The sequence below is a fragment of the Gadus chalcogrammus genome, chromosome 21, assembly GCF_026213295.1.
Source record: "Gadus chalcogrammus isolate NIFS_2021 chromosome 21, NIFS_Gcha_1.0, whole genome shotgun sequence".
NCBI classification, from domain to species: Eukaryota; Metazoa; Chordata; class Actinopteri; order Gadiformes; family Gadidae; genus Gadus; species Gadus chalcogrammus.
The window spans coordinates 1,088,227-1,114,375 of record NC_079432.1 but is presented as its reverse complement, the minus strand read 5'-3'; the positions used below and the strand labels follow the sequence as shown (position 1 = coordinate 1,114,375).

Here is a 26,149-nt window from a genome sequence, read left to right as displayed (position 1 = left end):
ACTTTTGGTAGACGCTGTGGAGTTCTCCACTAGATGTCGCCAGACTGCAGCTCCACCAGGCAGGGGAATACCTGATGACAACCAGAGAGGAGATTAGCTACCGTACAACTTGATAACAATTCATCAGGTTTGAGATGATAAAACACAAGACATACACCAGGACAACATGACAGAAACTTTGTTTACGATATATAATTGTTGATATCATACATAGATATAATAACCCTCCTGGTTATGGGACCATTGGCGTTATGAGACGTTTGATTCCAACTTCCAGACGCTTCGTGTTTCATCCTAGATAACCTCCAGGCCTCTCCCTTCCACTCTCCCCCTCCTCCCCCTCCCTCCCCCCTCCCTTCCACTCTCCCCCATCTCCACCTCCCTCCCCTCCCTCCCCCTTCTTCCACTCTCCCACACACACACACACACACACACACACACACACACACACACACACAGACACCCTCATACACACACACACACACACACACACACACACACACACACACACACACACACACACACACACACACACACACACACACACACACACACACACACTCACACACACCATTAGCCAACCGATACTACCATACTGGAACACCGGCCCATGGAAGAACAATGATAATGGGCTTTTCTGAGAGTTTTGACTTAAAAACTGGTCTTAGTTTGACAGCCAGTCACTTTACTCCTTTGCCAGCGCATAGCTACAAGTCTAGTATGGAGATAGTACGTCAGCATCTCCACAAGCCCCAGACACTGGAAAAATCTCACACCTTAGACTAGAAATATTCTTATTATACATCCAAGGCATAAAGTCTCAGACGACTTTCTCCTCTCGCGATATCCACACCTCCTCCACTCGCGATAGCTGCTCGCCTCAGAAGCCTCCATATTGTGAGACGGTATTTTGTTTCTCCTGGAGGAGAAAAGAGGAGAAAATAAGAAAAAAGCAGCGGAGTCGAGACGATAGCGAGGCGCTGTCACAAGTATCTCCGAGCCTCTCCACCGGCGGGGGGTCGTGGGGCTGTATCCCCCCCAGTAGAGGACCGAGGAGGCCCAGGCCTCGGTGCGGCCAGAGCTCCGGGTCCGCGGCAGGGCTTCCCCCGCTCGGCTTCTCTTCCTGCTGGAGACCCGCTGGCCCGGGGAGCGGCGGCGGTAGGAGACGGTAGGCTTCCCTCTCCGCTTCTAGGCCCAGTGTATTTAAAGTTAACTAAGTTAACAAAGTTTATAAAGTGGTTGATAAAGTGGTGGATTAACGGACCGGTTTGGGTTTACTTCTGACCCGCCGGAGCAGGACATAAAACGGGGAGGAAAAGTTTGTTGTCGGCGTTTGACTGGTGGAAAAAGTTGGAGCTGTGGTTGTTTCCTAACTTCTAATACTCTCCCCACACTGAATGTTGGAACTCGGTGTTTCTTTGTGTGCTCGGTTCCCTGGTTAGCTAGTTAGTAGTGATTTGGTACTTGTTTTAACTAGTTTACTACATTTTATCGTGACGTGTTGCTACTTTTTCCATTGAGCGTTTCGTACAACGTCGTAAGAAATTGTTGAAGTGGTGCGATAATAAATAGCGTTGTTACTCTCAGTAACGGCATATCACAAGAGAGTAGTACTTATTCAGTTATTAACAACATGTTGCTCAACTATTGTGAGTATTTACCTGGTATTGGTACTGATTCACAGCTGGGTAATACTAGTGTTCTGTGTAAGTGCATTTAGTTTGTAATACTCTTATTTAAGGATTTAAATGTATCAACGTTCTGGTTTTTTATGGTAATACACAGTTATGCAGTGTCATACACATGTTCAACAATCCTACCTGGTATAAACGCATATTGAGATCTACCTGATGTAATACACATATTAAGAGTCATACCTTCTAAAGTAAAGACATTAAGAGTACTAGGTGTAATGCACACATTAAGAGTACTACCTGGTGTAATGCACACATTAAGAGTACTACCTGGTAAAGAACACTCAGTTAGAGTACTACCTGGTGTAATACACACATTAAGAGTACTACCTGGTGTAATGCACACATTAAGAGTACTACCTGGTAAAGAACACTCAGTTAGAGTACTACCTGGTGTAATACACACATTAAGAGTACTACCTGGTGTAATGCACACATTAAGAGTACTACCTGTTGTGATACACACATTAAGAGTACTACCTGGTGCAATCCACACATTAAGAGTACTACCTGGTGTAATGCACACATTAAGATTACTACCTGGTAAAGTACACACATTAAGAGTACTACCTGGTGTAAGACACACATTAAGAGTACTACCTGGTGTAATGCACACATTAAGAGTACTACCTGGTAAAGTACACACATTAAGAGTACTACCTGGTGTAATGCACACATTAAGAGTACTACCTGTTGTGATACACACATTAAGAGTACTACCTGTTGTGATACACACATTAAGAGTACTACCTGGTAAAGTACACACATTAAGAGTACTACCTGGTGTAATACACACATTAAGAGTACTACCTGTTGTGATACACACATTAAGAGTACTACCTGGTAAAGTACACACATTAAGAGTACTACCTGTTGTAATACACACATTAAGAGTACTACCTGTTGTGATATCCACATTAAGAGTCATACCTGCTAAAGTATCCATATTTAGAGTCCTTCCTGTTGTAATACAAATATTAGAGTACTAGCTTGTGCAATACATATTCTAAAAGTAGAAGCTGGTGTAATACACACATTAGGAGTCATGCCTGGTGTAATACACACATCTAATGGTTATACAGTGTCATACAATTATATAAAAGGACATATTTAAGAGTCCTACCTGGCATATGATACATGTTTAAGAGTCCTATGTGGTATAATAAACGTGTTTACGGTTGTTCAATGTACCAACCATCTTGTATGGTCCATTCCGAACAGATTAGTACTTGTTTGTTGCGGTGTTGCCTAATGTTCGGTGTTGCTTAAGATGTTGATCATCCCATGCTGTGGTCTGAAGCCAAAGGAACTACGTTGTGATGTATTTACATGTATAAAGGTAGATGTATCTAAAGAGATGTAACATGGCTATATTCTGACCGTCGGGACCAGACACTTTCTTTTATGGTTATTGGGATGCACACCGAGACCAAAACAAATCATTTTTGTGTGAAAACCTACTCAGCAATCGATCTGTTTCTGATCCTGAATCCCATAATGTAATATATATATATATATATATATATTTTTTTTTAAATCTTTTTTAATTTATTTTTTAGTGGTAAGCAGCGGGTAAGAATATATGGACATTTCCAGATGTTTTTATCAAAGCAGAATGAGAATGTCCCTAAATGTAAAATAATGTGAATTAACATAATACTAAGACAGTTGCTAGTAGGTCACGACAGAGCAGATGTTTCATTATTTTATTCAGATCACAAACGTGTTATCCTAAGTAGGAGGAAATTAAACTCTGCGTCTTGTACCTGAGATCTCTGAAAGGATCACCAACGTGGGCTCAGAGGTTTTTGAGTGTGCGATGGGTCCCGTGGACACACAGAGTGTAGCGGTGTGTCGGCTGTAGCGGTGTGTCGGCTGTAGCGGTGTGTCGTAGCGGTGTGTCGGCTGTAGCGGTGTGTCGCTGTAGCGGTGTGTCGTAGCGGTGTGTCGTAGCGGTGTGTCGGCTGTAGCGGTGTGTCGGCTGTAGCGGTGTGTCGGCTGTAGCGGTGTGTCGTAGCGGTGTGTCCTAGCGGTGTGTCGGCTGTAGCGGGGTGTCGGCTGTAGCGGTGTGTCGGCTGTAGCGGTGTGTCGGCTGTAGCCTTGTGTCGTAGCGGTGTGTCGTAGCATGTGTCGTAGCGGTGTGTCGTAGCGGTGTGTCGTAGCGTTGTGTCGTAGCGTTGTGTCGTAGCGTTGTGTCGTAGCGTTGTGTCGTAGCGTTGTGTCGTAGCGGTGTGTCGTGGCGGTGTGTCGTAGCGGTGTGTCGTAGCGTTGTGTCGTAGCGTTGTGTCGTGGCGGTGTGTCGTGGCGATGTGTCGTAGCAGTGTGTCGTAGTGGTGTGTCGGCTGTAGTGTTGTGTCGTAGTGGTGTGTCGGCTGTAGCGTTGTGTCGTAGCGTTGTGTCGTGGCGGTGTGTCGTAGTGGTGTGTCGGCTGTAGCGTTGTGTCGTAGCGTTGTGTCGTAGTGGTGTGTCGTAGCGGTGATTTTGGCTGTAGCGTTGTTTTGTAGCGGTGTGTCGTAGCGTTGTGTCGTAGCGTTGTGTCGTACTGGTGTTTCGGCTCTAGTGGTGTGTCGTAGCGTTGTGTCGTAGCGTTGTGTCGTAGTGGTGTGTCGGCTGTAGCGTTGTGTTGTAGCGGTGTTTCGGCTCTAGTGGTGTGTCGTAGCGTTGTGTCGTAGCATTGTGTCGTAGTGGTGTTTCAGCTCTAGTGGTGTGTCGTAGCGTTGTGTCGTAGCATTGTGTCGTAGCGTTGTGTCGTAGCGTTGTGTCGTAGTGGTGTGTCGGCTGTAGCGTTGTGTCGGCTGTAGGTGTGTCGTAGCGTTGTGTCATAGCGTTGTGTTGTAGCGGTGTGTCGGCTGTAGCGTTGTGCTGTAGCGGTGTGTCGGCTGTAGCGTTGTGTCGGCTGTAGCTGTGTCGTAGTGTTGTGTCGTAGCGTTGTGTTGTAGCGGTGTGTCGGCTGTAGCGTTGTGCTGTAGCGGTGTGACGTAGCATTGTGTCGGCTGTAGGTGTGTCATGGTGGTGTGTCGGCTGTAGCGGTATGTCGGCTGTAGGTGTGTCGTGGTGGTGTGTCGGCTGTAGCGGTATGTCGGCTGTAGCGTTGTGTCGTAGCGTTGTGTAGTAGCGGTGTGTCGGCTGTAGGGGTGTGTCGTATCGGTGTGTCGCAGCGGTGTGTCGGCTGTAGCGTTGTGTCGTAGCGTTGTGTTGTAGCGGTGTGACGGCTGTAGGGGTGTGTCGGGTGTAGCGTTGTGTCGTAGCGTTGTGTTGTAGCGGTGTGTCGTAGTGGTGTGTCGGCTGTAGGGGTGTGTCGTATCGGTGTGTCGCAGCGGTGTTTCGGCTGTACTGGTGTGTCGTGGTGGTGTGTCGGCTGTAGCGGTATGTCTGCTGTAGGGGTGTGTCGTATCGGTGTGTCGCAGCGGTGTGTCGGCTGTACTGGTGTGTCGTGGGCGGTGTGTTGTAGTGGGGTGTGTTGTTGTGGTGTTATATAACACCATTGTGTTGTAGCATTGTGTTTTTTTGTAGTGGGGTGTGTTATAACAGTGTAATCGGGTGTGTTGTAGGGGTCTTATGGCGCTGTTGTGTTGTAAAGGTGTAGTGGGGTGTGCTGTAGCACTGTGATGTGTGGTAGGGGTGTGATCTCCTTGTTTGAGGCTGATTTCTGCTCTTAAACACAGACTATGCTAATCCTAGAATACAACACTGGGATGGAGATGGGATGGTTTTGGGACGGTCCCCGTTGGCTCTTTCTTCAAGGTATTGTGTATCCATGCAAATTATTTATCCATTGATTAATTCTTTCAGGAGGTATTACTGCCAATCCTTCCAAAGTTAGACATGCAAACACTTCAAAAACTTCATCCATGTACAAATACTTGTCCAGGTACTGCCATTCCTTCCATAGTTTTTGACATACAAATACTTCATCCATGTAATACTTGTCTGAGGAATTACTGCAAAACCTTCAATAGACATACAAATACTTTATCCACGCATAAATACTTGTCAGGGGTATTACTGCTAATCCTTCGATACATATACAAATACTTTTTCCATGTATAAAAACTTGACCCTGGTGCTTGTAAAGGGAGGTTAAACCGATAGATTAGATCTCACTGTGGGTGTTTGGTTTCATGGAAAGCCAGGCAAGGAGTGGAGGAGCCTCTAACGGGCGCGAGGCTCCTAGCCACTTAAACCTGCTGCTAGCTGCTTTCCCGTTAAACCAGTTTTTAGATAGTCGTACGCCGCTTGCACAACCACCCAGCCAATCACCGGGGAAAGTGGTGGTATGTGGGGTGTGTTCGTTTTTCTGCCCCCACTCGAACCGGGGGAGGGCTGGGTGCTTCTGCGTCTGGGTGGGGTTAGTGAGCGTTAGTCAGAGCATAACCAGTTTAGCCCTTTTCTGAGCATGGCTAACCAACTAAGGGACCTTCTGACCCGGGGGCCTACCCATCTAGTAAAGGGGGTAACCACCTAGACCCAGCACTAACCACCTAGACCCAGCACTAACCACCTAGACCCAGCACTAACCACCTAGACCCAGCCCTAACCACCTAGACCCAGCACTAACCACCAGCACTAACCACCTAGACCCAGCACTAACCACCTAGACCCAGCACTAACCACCTAGACCCAGCACTAACCACCTAGACCCAGCACTAACCACCTAGACCCAGCACTAACCACCAGCCCTAACCACCTAGACCCAGCACTAACCACCTAGACCCAGCACTAACCAGTGCCACCAGGGCTAACCACCTAGACCCAGCACTAACCACCTAGACCCAGCACTAACCACCTAGACCCAGCACTAACCACCAGCACTAACCACCTAGACCCAGCACTAACCACCTAGACCCAGCACTAACCACCTAGACCCAGCACTAACCACCTAGACCCAGCACTAACCACCTAGACCCAGCACTAACCACCTAGACCCAGCACTAACCACCTAGACCCAGCACTAACCACCTAGACCCAGCACTAACCACCTAGACCCAGCACTAACCACCTAGACCCAGCACTAACCACCAGCACTAACCACCTAGACCCAGCACTAACCACCTAGACCCAGCACTAACCACCTAGACCCAGCACTAACCACCTAGACCCAGCACTAACCACCAGCACTAACCACCTAGACCCAGCACTAACCACCTAGACCCAGCACTAACCACCTAGACCCAGCACTAACCAGTGCCACCAGGGCTAACCACCTAGACCCAGCACTAACCACCTAGACCCAGCACTAACCACCTAGACCCAGCACTAACCACCAGCACTAACCACCTAGACCCAGCACTAACCACCTAGACCCAGCACTAACCACCTAGACCCAGCACTAACCACCTAGACCCAGCAGCCCTCAGTCCAGGGGCTAACCCCCAGCCCTCAGTCCAGGGCTAACCCCCAGCCCTAACCACCAAGCAGCCCTCAGTCCAGGCCTTGCCACAGACTTCAGTCCAGGCCCCGGTCCACTCCGCGGCTGGTCGTGGTCATACCTTCAAAGTGTTCTCTGCGATGTCATTTCGAGAACAACCTCCAACTTGATCCAGAGTTATATTTATGAAGAGCTCCCCGTGTTTCCTGCCGTTTCATATGCACGCCCACCTGGCCCAATGTGTGTGATCGGGTTGTTCACTTTATTCCTGTATCCCCCCCCCCCCCCCCCCCCGCCCGCCCTCAGATGATGATGCTGGAGGAGTGCTGTGTCCAGCGGTGACCCCTAGCTGACCGCACCGGCCCCGCCCCTGGAGCGAGCGGTCCTGCCCTGCCTCTAGACGAATGGCCCAGGGAAGCCAGCAGATAGACACTCAGGTTTTACACGAGCTGCGGCAGAAGTACCCGGAGGTCCCCGAGGGCGTGGTGTCCCAGTGCGCCCTGCAGGTGAGCGCCCCCCCGGGGTCCGCACTTTGTTTCTCCAGCATGTGTAGAGTTTAGGGCTGGCCCCAATGCCGAGCGAATATTCAAATACTCGTTCCATAAAAAAACACCATCAAAAACAACATTAATAATCCCTATATACTCCCTGGAACCGATTTTGACAGCATATTTTGTTGAAGATTTAATAGCTTTTGAAGGTAAATTAGTAGGCCTAAGTAGGTAGAAGTTCCTTAGTTTTTCCCCGTGAAAGCGAACAGCTGTTGCTTCGTTCCAAATCAGCTGTTCTCTGTCATCTCAGCCCTTACGGGAGCTTTTCAATTCATTCTGGAACGTGCATCTTTTCAGGAAATTTGTACAATAAATCCATAACAAATACCGACTATTGATTGTCTTATGTGTCCATTTTATATCCATTATATTGACCGGGTATTCCCAAGACGCTCACGCTCTGCAGCAAGCCAGTCACAGTTGATTGGCGCGGCGCTGTACAGCGAACGTAAACAAACAACTAAGCTAAGGTTTTAAGTATTACTTTTCCTCCAGAGATCCCGCTAATGTTGCGTTATAAGTAAAGGGAAACAAGATATCTATTCTTCCTCCACCTCTCTCGCTTCTCTGCTTGGTGTCGCTTATGGTTTGCCTCCCTCGCTCTGGTAATGTCACGTACGTGAAAAAAAAAAAAAAAACGAAGCTCCGAATACTGATTTAAGCTTCGAATACAAATTTTCCGAACGAGTATTCGAATATTCGAATAATTAGGTCCAGCCCTAGTAGAGTTGTTCCGATACCGAGAACCATATCGAAATCCCTCCGATACTGGCTAGAACGCGGTATCGGCGAGTATGCAAGTCTATGCGCCGATGGGACAGAGAGCGTCACACCCTGCGGTGGTGAGCCGCGTCGTACGGGGAGTCGTACGGGGGAACTCCACCTCAGACCGACGTGTGTCAGAGCTACCGAGGCTAAAACATGGACGCTTGTCTACAAGAATACACATTCATTATTATAATTAAACATTTTAAATGATCTAATTCTGAAAAAAATGATTGTAAGTAATCGGGCTATGCATCGCGGTCGTCCTAAGAGAACCCTTCGATAAGAACAATACTACCGTAGTTACAACGCTCGATGTAGACTCGGTATCGGCCGATACTCAACCTCAGGAGCCGGTATCGGGAAGGAGAGATGACGTCGGACCGTCTCTAGCTCGGGGCCGTGGTCCTCAATGTGTATAAATACTCTGCAGCCGCTCTCTGTGTCCGTCCAGAACAACAACAACGTGGACGCCTGCTGCGCCTACCTGTCCCAGGTGAGCCCCGCCTACCTGTACAGCGAGGAGACCGAGAGCCTATCGGACGCCAGCATCTCCGGGCTCCGGAAGCACATGACCAAGCTGAGCCTGGGTCTGACCACCCCGGCTCCCAGCGCCGCCCCCCCGGGGCCCAGGATGAACGGCAGCAGGACGCTGGCCCACAGCCTGGGGGACGGGCCCCTGCAGACCCCCGCCGCCCCCGCCCCCGACTTCTACCAGCAGGGGGCGCAGGGGCCCCCCCGCCCGGCGGCGTGCGGCTCGATGGACGCCCCCCAGCGCAAGCCCCAGCCCCCGCAGCACCTGGGGCTGTACCCGGCCAAGGGGCCCCAGGGCGGCGCGCCCCCCCAGGGCGGCCCGCCCCCCCGCTTCAACCCCATCACCGTCACCCTGGCCCCCAAGACGGGCCGCAACACCCCCACCTCGCTGCACATCCACGGGGGGCCGCAGGCGGGCATGGGCAGCCCCCAGGGCAACGCCATCTACATCCGGCCCTACGTCAGCCAGACGGGGGTCCACCGGGGCCCCCAGCCCGGCCCGGCCCGCGCCCAGTACAGCCCCACCTCCCAGCCCCCCCAGATGTACCAGATCAACCCCCACCCGCCCTGCCCGGCGGGGGCGTGGCCCGGCCTCCCCCACGCCTCCTCCTCGCATACCTCGCAGCACCAGGGCCCCCACCAGGGCCCCCACCAGGGCCCCCACCAGGGCCCCCACCAGACCTCCCACGTCTACATGCCCATCAGCTCCCCCACCACCCCCCAGGCGCCCTCCTCCCTCCTGCAGGCCCCCGCCGGCCCCCAGCCGCCCCCCTCCTTCAGCCAGTACAACATCCAGAACATCTCCACCGGCCCCCGCAAGAACCAGATCGAGATCAAGCTGGAGTCGCCCCAGCGGAGCTCCAGCAGCGCCCTGCTGCGGCCCTCCGGGGGCCCGCGCTCCGGGGGCCCGCGCTCCAGCGCCTCCTCCAACTCCTGCCCGGCCTCGTCCTCGTCCTCGGGCCCCTCCCACAGCGCGCCGCTGGCCGTCGGGGGGCTGAGCCGCAGCCAGCCCACCGTCTACATCTCGGCCAGCCCCCCCGCCGCGCACCACCCGCCCTCCGCCCTCGGCGAGGACGGCCCCCCGATGGCCGCGGCCGTGCCCCCCCCCCCGCGGCGCCCCCAAGTTCTACATCTCGGCCGGCGCGGAGGACGGCGGCGGCGGCCGCAACCCGCCCACGGTCTACATCTCGGCCAACGCCCCCATGCAGGGCTCGGGGTCGGGGGCGCGGGCCATGGGGGGCGGGCTCAGCATGGGCCCCGCCTACATCCACCACCACCCGCCCAAGTCCCGCGTCGGGCACGCGGGGGGGGCGGCGGGCGGCGGGCTGGGGGCCTCGTCCCCCCGGGTGGTGGTCACCCAGCCCAACACCAAGTACACTTTCAAGATCACGGTGTCGCCCAACAAGCCCCCCGCGGTCTCCCCCGGCGTGGTGTCCCCCACCTTCGAGACGGCCAACCTGCTGCCGCTCCCGGACCACCACTTCAGCGAGGCGGAGCCCCCGCCGGCGCTGGACCCCCAGGGCCGGGACCCCCAGGGCCGGGACCGGCCCAGCGAGCACCGCCGGCTCAGCGCCGGCTCGGACGACGCGGCCTACACACAAGGTCAGTGGGCGGGACCACCTGGGGGGGCTCTGGTAGGTCTAGACCTACACCCCCCCCCTGTAGAACATATAGTAGAGCTATACCTGAACTCCTGGGCAACATGTGGTAGGTCTAGATCTACACCCCCCTGTAGAACATATAGTAGAGCTATACCTAAACCCCTGGGCAACATCTGGTAGGTCTACACCCCCCCCTGTAGAACATATAGTGGAGCTATATCTGAACACCTGGGCAACATCTGGTAGGTCTACACCCCCCCCTGTAGAACATATAGTAGAGCTATACCTAAACCCCTGGGCAACATCTGGTAGGTCTAGATCTACATCCCCCTGTAGAACATATAGTAGAGCTATACCTGAACCCCTGGGCAACATCTGGTAGGTCTACACCCCTCCCTGCAGTTTTCTTAAAAAAATAATAATAATAAAAAAAGGTTTACAGCATTAAAGTTCTCGTGTTGAATATTAAAGTTTCAGTACGTTATATTTTGATAATAAAGGTCCTTACAGTTTTTTCATTACTTGACTATTGTATCGCTATGCTATGCTATGCTATCTATTCCTTGTTTACATTGCTGGCCATGACCGATCACGTAGAACGTCAACGGTTGACGCTGCTGACTGGCTACTGTAGTCTACTGTACTGTAGGCTACTCCCTGATGCCACATGACAGCTAAAGATTTATGTTATTTTTTTACAGAGTGTCACAAAAAATGTCTGTGCGGTGCGCAGCGTTAGCGTCTCCGGAGGGGGGAGGGGGTGAATGAAAAAGTTTGCGGCTCCAAAAAATTTTTTTTTGCAGGAGATGGGCCAAAATGGCTCTTTTGATACAAAAGGTTGCCGACCCCTGGTCTAGATCTACACCCCTCTGTAGAACATCTTAAAGATCTAGATCTAAACCCCCCCCCCCCCCCCCCCCGTAGAACATCTCTACACTCTTTATAACATCTGTTAGATCTATATCTACACTCTTTATAACATCGAGTAGATCTATATCTACACATTAGTGGCAGAAAGACGGCTAATGTTGCTACGCTACATTATGTGGCTGCCTAGTGTTATACTGGGGTTCTCTGAGTACAGGATGTTGAAACCACCGGCCAAACAGAAAGTAATAAACCGAACTGAAACATCAAAGGTGAACAGACAGCAGCGTTGCTGTCGGACAACCCAGTGGTACCAACATCAATCTCTGAGGACATGTCATTTTAGGACTGTTTGACTGAGTGACTTGTGTGTGCAGCCCTTCTGGTGCAGCGTGTGTGTGTGTGTGTGTGTTATCAGTGTATACGTGACTGTGTGTGTGTGTGTTATTAGTGTATACGTGACTGTGTGTGTGTGTGTGTGTTATTAGTGTATCCGTGACTGTGTGTGTGTGTGTGTGTTATTAGTGTATACGGGACTGTGTGTGTGTGTGTGTGTTATCAGTGTATACGTGACTGTGTGTGTGTGTGTGTGTTATTAGTGTATACGTGACTGTGTGTGTGTGTGTGTGTGTTATCAGTGTATACGTGACTGTGTGTGTGTGTGTGTGTGTTATTTGTGTATACGTGACTGTGTGTGTGTTATCAGTGTATATGTGACTGTGTGTGTGTGTGTTATTAGTGTATCCGTGACTGTGTGTGTGTGTGTGTGTGTGTGTGTTATCAGTGTATCCGTGACTGTGTGTGTGTGTGTGTTATTAGTGTATCCGTGACTGTGTGTGTATGTGTGTGTGTTATCAGTGTATCCGTGACTGTGTGTGTGTGTGTGTGTGTTATTAGTGTATACGTGACTGTGTGTGTGTGTGTGTGTGTGTGTGTGTTATTAGTGTATACGTGACTGTGTGTGTGTGTGTTATCAGTGTATCCGTGACTGTGTGTGTGTGTGTTATTAGTGTATACGTGACTGTGTGTGTGTTATTAGTGTATCCGTGACTGTGTGTGTGTGTGTGTGTGTGTGTGTTATTAGTGTATCCGTGACTGTGTGTGTGTGTGTGTTATTAGTGTATACGTGACTGTGTGTGTGTGTGTGTGTGTGTGTGTGTGTGTGTGTGTTATTAGTGTATCCGTGACTGTGTGTGTGTGTGTGTGTGTTATCAGTGTATCCGTGACTGTGTGTGTGTGTGTGTGTTATCAGTGTATCCGTGACTGTGTGTGTGTGTGTGTTATCAGTGTATCCGTGACTGTGTGTGTGTTATTAGTGTATCCGTGACTGTGTGTGTGTGTGTGTGTGTGTGTGTGTGTGTGTGTTATCAGTGTATCCGTGACTGTGTGTGTGTGTGTGTGTGTGTTATCAGTGTATCCGTGACTGTGTATGTGTGTGTGTGTGTGTGTGTGTGTTATTAGTGTATCCGTGACTGTGTGTGTGTGTGTGTTATCAGTGTATCCGTGACTGTGTGTGTGTGTTATTAGTGTATCCGTGACTGTGTGTGTGTGTGTGTGTGTTATTAGTGTATCCGTGACTGTGTGTGTGTGTGTGTGTGTTATCAGTGTATCCGTGACTGTGTGTGTGTGTGTGTGTTATCAGTGTATCCGTGACTGTGTGTGTGTGTGTGTGTTATTAGTGTATCCGTGACTGTGTGTGTGTGTGTGTGTGTTATTAGTGTATCCGTGACTGTGTGTGTGTGTTATCAGTGTATCCGTGACTGTGTGTGTGTGTGTGTGTGTGTTATTAGTGTATCCGTGACTGTGTGTGTGTGTGCAGCCCTGCTGGTGCACCAGAAGGCCCGTATGGAGCGTCTGTGGAGGGAGCTGGAGGTGAAGAGGCAGCGGCTGGAGAAGCTGAAGGAGGAGGTGAACGACATGGAGAACGACCTCACCAGGAGGCGGAACGAGAGGTCCAACTCCGCCTCGCAAACACCCTCCGTAAGACCCTCACTGTCCACCTCGCTGTCTCACTCTCACTCTGTCTCTCACTATCTCATTCTCTCTCTCTCCCTATCTCACTCTCTCGCTGTCTCGCACTTTCCCCCACTCTGTATCCCTCTGTCTTGGTCTCACTTCCTCTCACTATCTCACTCTATCTGCCTCACTCTGTCTCTCACTATCACTCTTTATCTCACTATATTACTATCTCCCTATCTCTCACTATCTCACTCCATATTTCTGCCTCTCTCTCTCTCTTGTGTCCTGTAACCTCAAAGTAGTTTGACGCCTTTGTTATTCTCTACGTGGAAACAAATGCTTCAGCGTGGAACCTGATGTTCTGATGTCTGACATCGGGTTTGGTTTTCAGAACGAGGAGATGAAACAGTTGAGGTGTAAAAACCGGATCCTGCAGATTGACATCGACTGCCTCACCAAAGAGATCGATCTCCTGCAAACACGAGGTTGGTGTCTAGCTTTACCGGGACTTCCCCATGACTTTCCACTGACTTCCCCTATCTCGCCCAAATCTTTATCCTGACGTTATCCTGACGTTATCCTGACGTTATCCTGATGTCACCCTGACTTTACCCTGACTTTAGCCTGACTTTACTCAGACTTTACTCAGATTTACCCAGAATGGTCTTTTCAGTGAATGTGTGAAAGGCCTATAAGCCAGTAAGAGCCTGTGTCTCTGTGCAGGACCACACTTTAACCCCAGTGCCATCGACAACTTCTATGACAACATCGGGTTCCTGGGTCTCGTCCCGCCCAAACCCAAAGGTCCCGCGGCGGTCGGTGAGTGAGGCCCGCCCACTCCCCCATCTCTCTCCCTTCTCCTCACCGTCGCTCCTCTAACCTCTCTCTCCTCCTCCAGAGGGAGGCGTCCGTGGTCCAAAGTCGTCCTCAGAGCATCAGCAGCAGGAGCAGCAACAGCAGCAGCATCAGCACCAGCAGGAGCAGCAGGAGGAGGAGGAGGAGGAGGAGGAGGAGGGCAGCCACTGGAGCTGCACGGAGTGCACCTTCTTCAACCACCCTTTGCTGAACCGCTGTGAGGAGTGTGACTTCCGCAGACACTTCTAGCCCCGCCCCCCGCCCAATCAGAGAGCCAGTAGACCACCCACAGGAGTGTGTGTGTGTGTGTGTGTGTCTGTGTGTGTGTGTGTCTGTGTGTGTGTGTGTCTGTCTGTCGTGTGTCGTGTGTGTGTGTGTGTGTGTGTGTGTGTGTCAGTCGTACCTCGCCCCCCCCCCTCCTGTTCGCTGGGACACAGGTGCACCATGGGATACTCCTACTGCTCCCCTTCAGTATTATGAACTTCACACGGCACCCCGCTGTGTACCCTCTGGGGTCCGGTCTACTCTAGACCTGGTCCCGGTCCGGTCTAGGTGGGGTCTAGACCCGGTCCCGGTCCGGTTCCGGTCCGGTCCCGGTCCGGTCTGCTCCGTCCGGTCCTCTGGGGGGGGCGCCGGCTCGGCCTACCCCTCGCCGGGCCGCCGCCTTCGCCGCTCACTTCCTGGTTACAGGGTTCTACATGGTAACGCTCAATCCTGGTTACGCTCACTTCCTGGTTACGGTGGTGTCCATGGTTACGCGGGTCTCCATGGTTACTGCATGCTTTGTGTACAGTACTGTCCGGAGAGGAGAGGCCCCTCCACCTCCTTCCTGTAAGTATAGCGTTATAGACTTCCTCTTCCTGTCTCTTACTCTGACCGCCTCTCTAACGGACGGAACCCTCGTCGTCACGAAGCCACGCCCCCCTGGGCCCGCCCCCGGGTCCAGGGGTGTGGCCTCGGTCTTGTTTACCGAACATCAAGCCAGCCCCCCCTCGCTCACCTCAGTTGACCTCAGTTGACCTCGGTGCGTTGTTGTGACAACTGGAATAAAGGTTTGAATCAATAAAGGTTTGAGTCGCGACGGGACGACATCGCCACACGGAATCACTCTGACTTTGGGGGGGAGACGCCCGATTGGCTGACCCCATCGGGCGCCATCGGCCTCCTCCGGACTTTACAAAACCGCCTTAGACCGTCTGAATCGGTTTTTCAAAATAAAAGCGTGGACGTTCGAATATTTGAAGTGTTCCTGCGGTCCGGGCGTCGACGTCACCTGACACTACGGACGCGCCGGGGCCGCCATCTTTATCAGGTCGCTTCCTCCTTCCTGTCTGCTTTCTTGGTGACGATTTCAAACGTTTTCTTATTGCCAATCAGTTCCAGAAACTGTGTCATGATTATTTTTGTGAAGTTTTCCCACATTTTGTGAAAAAAAAAAAGCCGTGCATTAGTGCCTGGGTCTTCGCTCTCACCAATCAGTGCCTTAAAACAAAACCAACTGAAATCGTACAAAGTGGGACTCCTGTTTCTAAGCAGGAGTTTGTTTTATTACGTGGAAAAACAAATTATTTGGATATCTAAAGTGTTTTTTTTGATTTTAGCTGGGAAAACTGTCTTTGTAACAGATAAGTTATTTGTAAAAATAATTAAAAAAATCTATTCTGGAAAAGTCTTCAATGGTGTTGGAAGCCGAAGGCTCTGTCAGCCGCCAGATGGCGCCACCTGCTTGGTTTGCTCTCTTGAACTCATCGGAGAGGCACCTGCAGGACTTCAGTTAATCTGCCGAGCTGTTCCAGATCTGATCTGCCGTTTTCAATGGGTAAAAGATGTATCCTGGGGAATATTCCCATGACGCATTAGATGTGTTATGGGATATATATGAGATAATCGAGTCTACAGATAGCTGCTTCCAGCAGCATGCAGAGGGAAGCAAACGCTTTTTGAGTAAGTTAAGGAATACAGTTAGCTTGGTTTGGTTAAGTTTAGGTAGAAAGTCAGCTAGGGTTTAGTTAAGTTGAGTGGTACAGTGAGCCAGGGTTTTGCTAAGTTAAGGTAAGTTTATGTAGAACGTTATGTAGGTTTGGTTAAGTTTAGGTATACAGTTAGCTTGGTTTGGTTAAATTTAGGTTTAAAGTTAGCTAGGGTTTAGTTAAGTTGAGTGGTACAGTGAGCCAGGGTTTTGCTAAGTTAAGGTAGATGTTTAACAAGTGCTTGGTGAAGTGTAGGTATACTGTCGGCTAGGGTTTGGTTAAGTTTAGGTATACAATTAGCTTGGTTTGGTTAAGTTTAGGTTTAAAGTTAGCAAGGTTAGGTGTGGTTAGGTTTAGCTTTAATTAGCTAACTAGGTTACGTTTAGTTTAAGTTGTTTGGACAAAACTATAAGCAAAGCACATGATCAGGTATAAAAAGTTTTATTCCACACATTGTAAAACACGGTCTGAGATAAAGGCACGGTGGTATTCACAGCTAGGAGGAAGGAAACGTTCTCTTCGGAACCATAAATCTTAACAAAATAAGTTTCCTCATTTTGAGGCAACTGGGACACAACAGTATGCTGTTAGTCAGCGCTGGCAATCCAGCAATAGAGAAGTGCATTGCACATTTACAACCTGGTCAGGTCTTAACTCTGACCCGAGGAACAGCTTTAATGCTGAGAAGATAAACACAGGGCCCTGGTTCAACATGGCATGCTCCTCATTAAGGATACATAGCCCTTGGTTGGGCTAGAGCTAGGGTTAAAGGTTAAGTTAGAGCTGGGATTCAGGGTTAAGTTAGGGTTAGGATAGTTAGGTTAAGATAGAGCTAGTGTTTGGGGTTGAGTTAGGGTTAGGATAGAGCTAGGATTTGGGGTTAAGTTAGGGTTAGGATACAGCTAGGGGTTTGGGGTTAAGTTAAGATAGAGCTAGGGGTTAAGTTAAGATAGAGCTAGGGCTAGCTAGCTGAAGGGCTAGGACAGGGGGGTGGTCCTCTGTATGAGGGAGATGAGCTGGGACATGTCCGCCACGTGGGGGTGGGTGTCCATGATCTCTTGGACGGTGCGAGGAGGGAACAGGGCGCTCAGCTGACTGCTCAGGGTCCGCCTCTCCTCTGTGACCCCGCCCCCTGACATGCTGCTCCCCCTGGGGGGCGGGGCCAGAGGCAGGCTGCCCCAGACCCCGCCCCCCCAGGGTTCGCTGTGGAAACCAGAGGACCCAGAGTAGCCGCTGGAGTAGCCGCTGGAGAGGCCGTCGGTGGACCGGAGGCGCGGCTCCGACACAGAGCCCTCCATGGAGCCGAGGGCCTGGTCCAGGGAGGACGGGGGGCCCCAGGTCTGACCGGCCCTGGTGGGGGCGTGGTCTCTCCTCGCCGGAGAGGAGGGGGGGTACAGAGAGGTGAGTTCCACCTCGAGCTGGGCGGGCGTTTGGTGGATGGGCGTCGGCCTGCCCATGGCTCGCAGCTCGTCAGCCACCGAGAGCTGTGATTGGTTGGCTCGTTCAGGGTGGTAGAACTTGCATTTGCTCCCGTAAGTACACTTCTTACCTGGAAGGAGGACGGATAAAGTGATTATTGAACAAATAGGGAGGCACACGGTACACTTACACAACAGCAGATCCACTGGGGTGTACATTTTAATGCCACAATGCCTCAGGCTAAAGTATTTAAGGCTCATGTGTCTCAGGCTAAAGTATTTAAGGCTCAAGTGTCTCTGACTAAAGTGCCTCAGGCTAAAGTGTCTCTCAGTCTTTAGTGTCTCAGCCTGGAGCGTTTCAGACAAAGCCTGCAGATTGTGTAGAAGAGGAACAGGAGGGCTTGAACAATCGGATGTAATGCCCGTTCAGTACAAGGAAGTCCCCGACACATTCCTCGTATGTAAATAAAGCTGAGTTCAGACCAGCCTGGGGCTCCACCCAGTCCTGATGGCCGACGCCGTCGTATCACACACTGCTCGCCACGTCACGCCACATATCTCCACCATCAAGGAAATAACCAGGTCTCCTCTGTTGTGTCCTGATGCCTGACTGACGTGCAGTGATGTTTGTTTTTCTGTATCTCTCTCTCTCTCTCTCTCTCTCTCTCTCTCTCTAATATGCATCTTTGCCTATCAAAACAAGAAAAATAAGAAAAAATAACTCTAATTTGATGCCTTTGATGCACTCTCTATTCTTCTATCTTATTGGTTTAATGCACTTATTGTAAGTCGCTTTATATAGTGTCTGCTAAGTTAAAGTAATGTCATTCATATAAAGCATAAGGTTCTGTTGGTATTAATATATAGCAGAGTATATTAAAGATAATACTGTACTGAAGGTTATAATATAGTTTATTATAGATAATACGGTAATGGAGGTTATAATATAGTTTATTATAGACATTACGGTACCGTAGGGGCAGTGCTGCTGCTTGACTTCCTGTTCCCAGGGCGCGTTTCGCAGGAAGCTGTCGATGGTCGGACCGCTACGCCCCAGGGGATCGTCTGGGGGCATGAACCTGTGGTTGGGGAGGGGTTAGACAGTACAGAGACAGGTCATTAAGGAGCAGGTAGGGGTTAGACAGTACAGAGACAGGTCATTAAGGAGCAGGTAGGGGTTGGACAGTACAGAGACAGGTCATTAAGGAGCAGGTAGGGGTTAGACAGTACAGAGACAGGTCATTAAGGAGCAGGTAGGGGTTAGACAGTACAGAGACAGGTCATTAACGAGCAGGTAGGGGTTAGACAGTACAGACACAGGTCGTTAAGGAGCAGGTAGGGGTTAGACAGTACAGAGACAGGTCATTAAGGAGCAGGTAGGGGTTAGACAGTACAGACACAGGTCGTTAAGGAGCAGGTAGGGGTTAGACAGTACAGAGACAGGTCATTAAGGAGCAGGTAGGGGTTAGACAATACAGAGACAGATCATTAAGGAGCAGGTAGGGGTTAGACAGTACAGAGAGGTCATTAAGGAGCAGGTAGGGGCTAGACAGTACAGAGACAGGTCATTAAGGAGCAGGTAGGGGTTAGACAGTACAGAGACAGGTCATTAAGGAGCAGGTAGGGGTTAGACAGTACAGAGACAGGTCATTAAGGAGCAGGTAGGGGTTAGACAGTACAGAGACAGGTCATTAAGGAGCAGGTAGGGGTTAGACAGTACAGACACACGTCGTTAAGGAGCAGGTGGGGGTTAGACAGTACAGAGGCTTGGGTCAGTCTTACTTGTCGTTGGCGAAGGTGTACATGAGCAGCCTCTCCTCGATGAACCTCTTCCACTGCGGGCTCTCCGTCTGCAGGTCACGGTAGTTGTCGTTGGAGACGATGATGCCGTCCGACTCCACGGCCAGACGCACGATGTAGCGGTCGTCATAGCACGCCACACGCCGCCCGCTGACGCGTCGCGACGGCGTGAACACCAGGATCCTCCGGCTCTCCAGCTCCTCCAGGATGTGCTGGTCTGGGGGATTAGACGGACTGCATTTAGACAGCGCTTTGCTAACCAGTGGCCACTCAACAGCGCTTAACAATCCTGCCTCACATTCACCCGTTCATGCACACATTCACACCCCGACGGCGGAGTCAGCCACGCAGGGCGACGGCCAGCTGGTCGGGAGCAGTCAGGGTGAGGCACCTTGCTCAGGGACACCTCGGCACTCAGCTAGGAGGGCCGGGGATCCAACCGGCCGCCTTCAGGTTACCAGCCGACCCGCAGTACCTCCAGAGCCACACACACACGCTAACCAGCGGGGTTAGCCTCTCCCGCCCCGCCCCGTCCCGCCCCTGCCGCTGACCCAGCCCTCGTCCGTGATGACGGTGTACCTGTGATGGGAGTGTCTTGGCGCGGCTGCTCCTTGCGCCACAAGGGGACGAACACGGTGATGTCACGCAGGCCCCGCCCCCAGAACCACATCACCGCCAGCTGCAGCCCACGGCAGGAAAACACCTTCTTGTTGCCATGGCTGCGAAGACGCCAAAACAAACAGCCTTAAGCCCCTGTTGAAACCGGTTTGGGACAAGAGGAAGTGAAACCGCGGCTCAGGGGTGCTGGTGCGACCGCACGCTTTGTAGCGAAATTTGGTTCATATTCACACTCTGGCAGCCCCGGGTGCTAGACTAGCTGCTAGCTTTGAGCTGCTAGGTGCTAGCTGCTAACTACTAGCTCCTAAGTACCCCATTGTGAACTGAAGCCTCGCCCTCAGTGTAGATCAATCACACTCCCAGCGATAAGGGTGTGTGGCGAGGAAGAGTCCACATGCAGTACTTCCGAGAGAGTATAAATAACCGAAAAACACAGAAGAGGAAGTCGACGGAGGAACTGAGGCATTGTGCCCTGAAAAGGGCCTTCAGAGACCACGGAAACCTTCTCATGTTTGACCTGACCTGGATAGAATCCCAACCTCTCTGCTGGGAGTCACAAACCCCCAGGCTATAACGCTGGGAGACACTAGCCTCTAGGCTATTATGGGAGTCAGTAGCCACTAGGCTATCCTTTGAGTCACTAGTCACTAGGCTATCCTTTGAGTCACTAGTCACTAGGCTATCCTTTGAGTCAGTAGCTACCAGGCTATCCTTTGAGTCACTAGTCACTAGGCTATCCTTTGAGTCACTAGTCACTAGGCTATCCTTTGAGTCAGTAGCTACCAGGCTATCCTTTGGGCCTCTAGGCTATCCTTTGGGTCAGTAGCCACCAGGCTATCTTTTGGGTCACTAGCCACCAGGCTATCCTTAGGTCACTAGTCACCAGGCTATCCTCTGGGTCACTAGCCTCTAGGCTATCCTTTGAGTCAGTAGCCACCAGGCTATCCTTTGAGTCACTAGCCACTAGGCTATCCTTTGAGTCACTAGCCACTAGGCTATCCTTTGGGTCACTAGCCACCAGGCTATCCTTTGAGTCAGTAGCCACTAGGCTATCCTTTGAGTCACTAGCCACTAGGCTATCCTTTGAGTCACTAGTCAATAGGCTATCCTTTTAGTCAGTAGCCACTAGGCTATCCTTTGAGTCACTAGCCACTAGGCTATCCTTTGAGTCACTAGCCACCAGGCTATCCTTTGAGTCACTAGCCACTAGGCTATCCTTTGAGTCAGTAGCCACTAGGCTATCCTTTGGGTCACTAGCCACCAGGCTATCCTTTGAGTCAGTAGCCACTAGGCTATCCTTTGGGTCACTAGCCACCAGGCTATCCTTTGGGTCACTAGCCTCTAGGCTATGATGCTGTGAGTAACTAGCCACTAGGCTATCCTTTGGCTCACTAGCCTCTAGGCTATGATGCTGTGAGTAACTAGCCTCTAGTCTCTGCCACCCCTACCTCTGCCCAACACCGTCCTCCCACCTGTCTCTTACCTCATGGCTACGTTGCTCCCATCGATGACCACCGGCCTGAACCCGCTACCCGGATGCGCCTTGGCCGGGGTCTTCCTGGGGCTGGGGGCCCGGGGGCCGGGGTCCGTGAGGCTGCAGCCGCGGGCCACCAGCCGGGGGGTGGAGCTGGGGGCCGGGGCGGGGAGGGAGGCGGCCTGGGCCGCGGCCCGGGGGGACGTCTTGATGAGCTCCTCCAGGATGTCGTTGGTCTGGGCGTCGGGCTTCAGGCTCTGCAGCACGCGGTGGATGTCTCTGTGGGTGTAGCCCAGCTTCAGGAAGCGCTCCACCTTGCTGGGCTGGGGGTCGGGGGGGTCCGCGGGGCCGGGGGGGGAGGGGGGGCTGTCTCTGGGGAGGAGCCTCCTAGCCTTCTGCTCCTGGTAGATCTCCATGGGAACCACCTGTGTACTAGAGGGCGACAGGTGACATCAGAAGGGGCGGGTCTGTGTGACACAGCCAGCCCTGGTCTAGGGCTGACCCTGTGAACAGATCCAGCCTCTGTTGGACCAGCTCTGATGTCGGTTCAGGCCTGAGCCGGTTGTCAACTCGCTCTAAAGAGCTTCTGTATCGCGGTGGCACGGACGGAACACAACGGAGATTAAATGAACCCTGTGCAAAGACGGGAGGAGGTGTTACCTTTACCGTAACAACTCTCTACCGTAAGACACGCCCACCTCCTCACCTGGTCAACACTCCTACCTCCTACCTCCTCACCTGGTCAACACTCCTACCTCCCACCTCCTCACCTGGTCAACACTCCTACCTCCTACCTCCTCACCTGGTCAACACTCTCCTACCTCCTACCTCCTCACCTGGTCAACACTCCTACCTCCCACCTCCTCACCTGGTCAACACTCCTACCTCCTACCTCCTCACCTGGTCAACACTCTCCTACCTCCTACCTCCTACCTCCTCACCTGGTCAACACTCCTACCTCCTACCTCCTCACCTGGTCAACACTCTCCTACCTCCTACCTCCTCACCTGGTCAACACTCTCCTACCTCCCACCTCCTCACCTGGTCAACACTCCTACCTCCTACCTCCTCACCTAGTCAACTCTCTCCTACCTCCTACCTCCTACCTCCTCACCTGGTCAACACTCCTACCTCCTACCTCCTCACCTGGTCAACACTCTCCTACCTCCTACCTCCTCACCTGGTCAACACTCCTCTACCTCCTACCTCCTCACCTGGTCAACACTCTCCTACCTCCTACCTCCTCACCTGGTCAACACTCTCCTACCTCCTACCTCCTCACCTGGTCAACACTCCTACCTCCTACCTCCTCACCTGGTCAACACTCTCCTACCTCCTACCTCCTCACCTGGTCAACACTCCTACCTCCTACCTCCTCACCTGGTCAACACTCTCCTACCTCCTACCTCCTCACCTGGTCAACACTCTCCTACCTCCTACCTCCTACCTCCTCACCTGGTCAACACTCCTACCTCCTACCTCCTCACCTGGTCAACACTCCTCTACCTCCTACCTCCTACCTCCTACCTCCTACCTCCTCACCTGGTCAACACTCTCCTACCTCCTACCTCCTCACCTGGTCAACACTCTCCTACCTCCTACCTCCTCACCTGGTCAACACTCTCCTACCTCCTACCTCCTCACCTGGTCAACACTCTCCTACCTCCTACCTCCTACCTCCTCACCTGGTCAACACTCTCCTACCTCCTCACCTGGTCAACACTCTCCTACCTCCTACCTCCTCACCTGGTCAACACTCCTCTACCTCCTACCTCCTCACCTGGTCAACACTCTCCTACCTCCTACCTCCTCACCTGGTCAACACTCTCCTACCTCCTACCTCCTACCTCCTACCTCCTCACCTGGTCAACACTCCTACCTCCTACCTCCTCACCTGGTCAACACTCCTACCTCCTACCTCCTCACCTGGTCAACACTCTCCTACCTCCTACCTCCTCACCTGGTCAACACTCTCCTACCTCCTACCTCCTCACCTGGTCAACACTCTCCTACCTCCTACCTCCTACCTCCTCACCTGGTCAACACTCTCCTACCTCCTACCTCCTCACCTGGTCAACACTCTCCTACCTCCTCACCTGGTCAACACTCTCCTACCTCCTACCTCCTACCTCCTCAGCTGGACAACATGAAGTGAGATATGAAGCAGATTCGTTCTCTATGTTGACTCAACACTCTAAAGAGAACACAACGTGTCCTGTAACAACACAGAGAACACAACGTGTCCTGTAACAACACAGAGAACACAACGTGTCCTGTAACAACACAGAGAACACAACGTGTCCTGTAACAACACAGAGAACACAACGTGTCCTGTAACAACACAGAGAACACAACGTGTCCTGTAACAACACAGAGAACACAACGTGTGCTGTAACAACACAGAGAACACAACGTGTGCTGTAACAACACAGAGAACACAACATGTGCTGTAACAACACAGAGAACACAACGTGTCCTGTAACAACACAGAGAACACAACATGTGCTGTAGCAACACAGAGAACACAACATGTGCTGTAACAACACAGAGAACACAACGTGTCCTGTAATAACACAGAGAACACAACGTGTCCTGGTAACACAGAGAACACAACATGTGCTGTAACAACACAGAGAACACAACGTGTCCTGATAACACAGAGAACACAACATGTGCTGTAACAACACAGAGAACACAACGTGTCCTGGTAGCAACACACTTCAGTGAACACAACGTGTCCTGGTAACACAGAGAACACAACATGTGCTGTAACAACACAGAGAACACAACGTGTCCTGGTAGCAACACACTTCAGTGAACACAACGTGTCCTGGTAACACAGAGAACACAACATAAGCTGGTTACACACTCCAGTGAACACGCGTGTGCTGTAAACAACACGCTACAGAGAACACAACATGATCTGCAGTTTGTTCCAATGCGCACTCCCTCACTTCCTTATAACACACACACACTCACACACACACACACACACACACACACACACACACACACACACACACACACACTCACACACACGCATGCGGCCTCTGTTACAAAACAGTCATAATACCAACACACATAACTATGGAATGGGACAGCGTAACATTCTTCTCTCTCTCTCTGTCTCTGCCACTCTCCCTCACACACACACACACACACACACACACACACTCACTCTCCTCTGTGTTGTGGACCAAACTCACCTGACGGACGTTTACTCCTGTACCCTCTCTGTCTGTCTCTCGTTGTCTGTCTGTCTCTCCGTTCTCCGTCTGTCTCTGTGTTGCTGTGTGTTCTCTGTGTGTTGGTGTGTGTGTCTCTGCCTTTATCCGGCTCTCTGGAGACAGCCGCAGAGCGACTGAGAGTGTATGAGTCAGAGGAGGAAGTGAGAGAGCTGCGAGGAGCAGGGGAACAAAGTCAATAGTTCCCTGTTCCAGTAGCCGCGGCTGCCAGCTCCTTCTCTGGGGCGGCTCGGAGCATTGTCCCTCCCTCCCTCCCTCCCTCCCTCCCCTTCGGCATTCACCTTCAACTCAAGATCAAAAACCCCTCCCGGAACCTAGACAAGGAACCAAGAGGAGGAAACAAGAGGAGGAACTGTTGTACCTGCTCACATGAAGGAGTTACGAAACAGACTTATCTGCCTTCATCTATGAGATCTTACGATACAATACCAGAAGAGCACAAGTACTTGTCCAGCTGTCAACCCAGTCGCTCCCTCTCTCCCTATAGTCCAAACGGATTACAGATTACCATGTCTGAACATTGTATTCCTTTGAGCCAAAAAACATGAATATTAAATACATAATTGTAATTCACAGCTAGAAAAACGATAGGTATCCACAGATACACTGTGAATACTTAATTATACATAAATATGTATTATAAATACAATAATATGTGAATCGGAAATATATATAACACTTTAATCTTACTTTATTGTTATATCTTATTACAAAGAGGGAGATAAAGTGAAGCCAGGGTGTTTGCTAACCCCATGGCGCTGTGCTGCCCTGCCCCTCGCTGCGAGACCCTCCCGTCCAGCGCAGCGCTACACAGATACGAGTTCAACCGTTACACAATGTATGAATATTAGCCAACGTTTAATTATTACGCAAAATCTAAATATTGCCTGAAACCTCGAAACAGTCTCATGTGGAAACTCCTCGAAAGTCTCTGGAGGATCCGTGGGACAGGGGATCTAGGACAGAGGAGGTAAGGACTAGGAGGGAGGAGACAAGGAGAGAGGAGGTAGGACTAGGAGAGAGGTAAGGAATAGGAAAGGAGAGATAAGGGAGAGGAGGTAAGGAGAGAGGAGATAAGGAGAGAGGAGTTAAGGAGAGAGGAGGTAAGGACTAGGAGAGAGGAGGTAAGGACTAGGAGCGAGGAGATAAGGGCCCACAACCCACCAGAGCCACCTGGGAGTGGAGGACAGCTAGGAGGTGGGAGTTAGGAGCTAGGATGTAGGAGGCAGAGATGGTAGGAAGGTAGCAACAATGAAGTAGGAACAAGGAGGTAGGATCTAATAGTTGGGAGGTATGCTATGAGTTAGGAGGTAGGATATATAGGACATAGGAGTTAGGAAGTAGGAGCTAGGCCTAAGGAGCTAAGGGTAATGACTTACGAGCGAAGAGTTAGCAAGCAGGGGCTAAGGGTAAGGAGTTAGGATCTGTGA

General features: G+C 51.4%; 2 protein-coding genes across 2 annotated transcripts; one reads left to right on the top strand and one right to left on the bottom strand.

Moving 5' to 3' along the window:
• The first annotated feature begins 875 nt into the window (after window positions 1–875).
• On the top strand, window positions 876–17,053 carry tab2 (TGF-beta activated kinase 1 (MAP3K7) binding protein 2). Its single transcript, XM_056581655.1, has 8 exons — window positions 876–1,168; window positions 7,369–7,568; window positions 8,833–9,982; window positions 10,014–10,514; window positions 13,200–13,360; window positions 13,731–13,824; window positions 14,063–14,154; window positions 14,300–17,053. Exons 2-8 carry the CDS (start codon window positions 7,467–7,469, stop codon window positions 14,441–14,443), a joined length of 2,244 nt encoding a protein of 747 aa, XP_056437630.1. The 5' UTR covers window positions 876–1,168; window positions 7,369–7,466; the 3' UTR covers window positions 14,444–17,053.
• LOC130374849 (endoribonuclease ZC3H12A-like) lies at window positions 15,016–21,827 on the bottom strand (the record flags this gene model as incomplete). Its single annotated transcript, XM_056581826.1, has 5 exons — window positions 15,016–17,713; window positions 18,555–18,661; window positions 19,365–19,599; window positions 19,962–20,101; window positions 21,484–21,827. Coding segments are annotated over 5 exons (1,398 nt in total), but the record flags the coding sequence as incomplete, so codon positions are not given.
• Window positions 21,828–26,149: the final 4,322 nt, after the last annotated feature.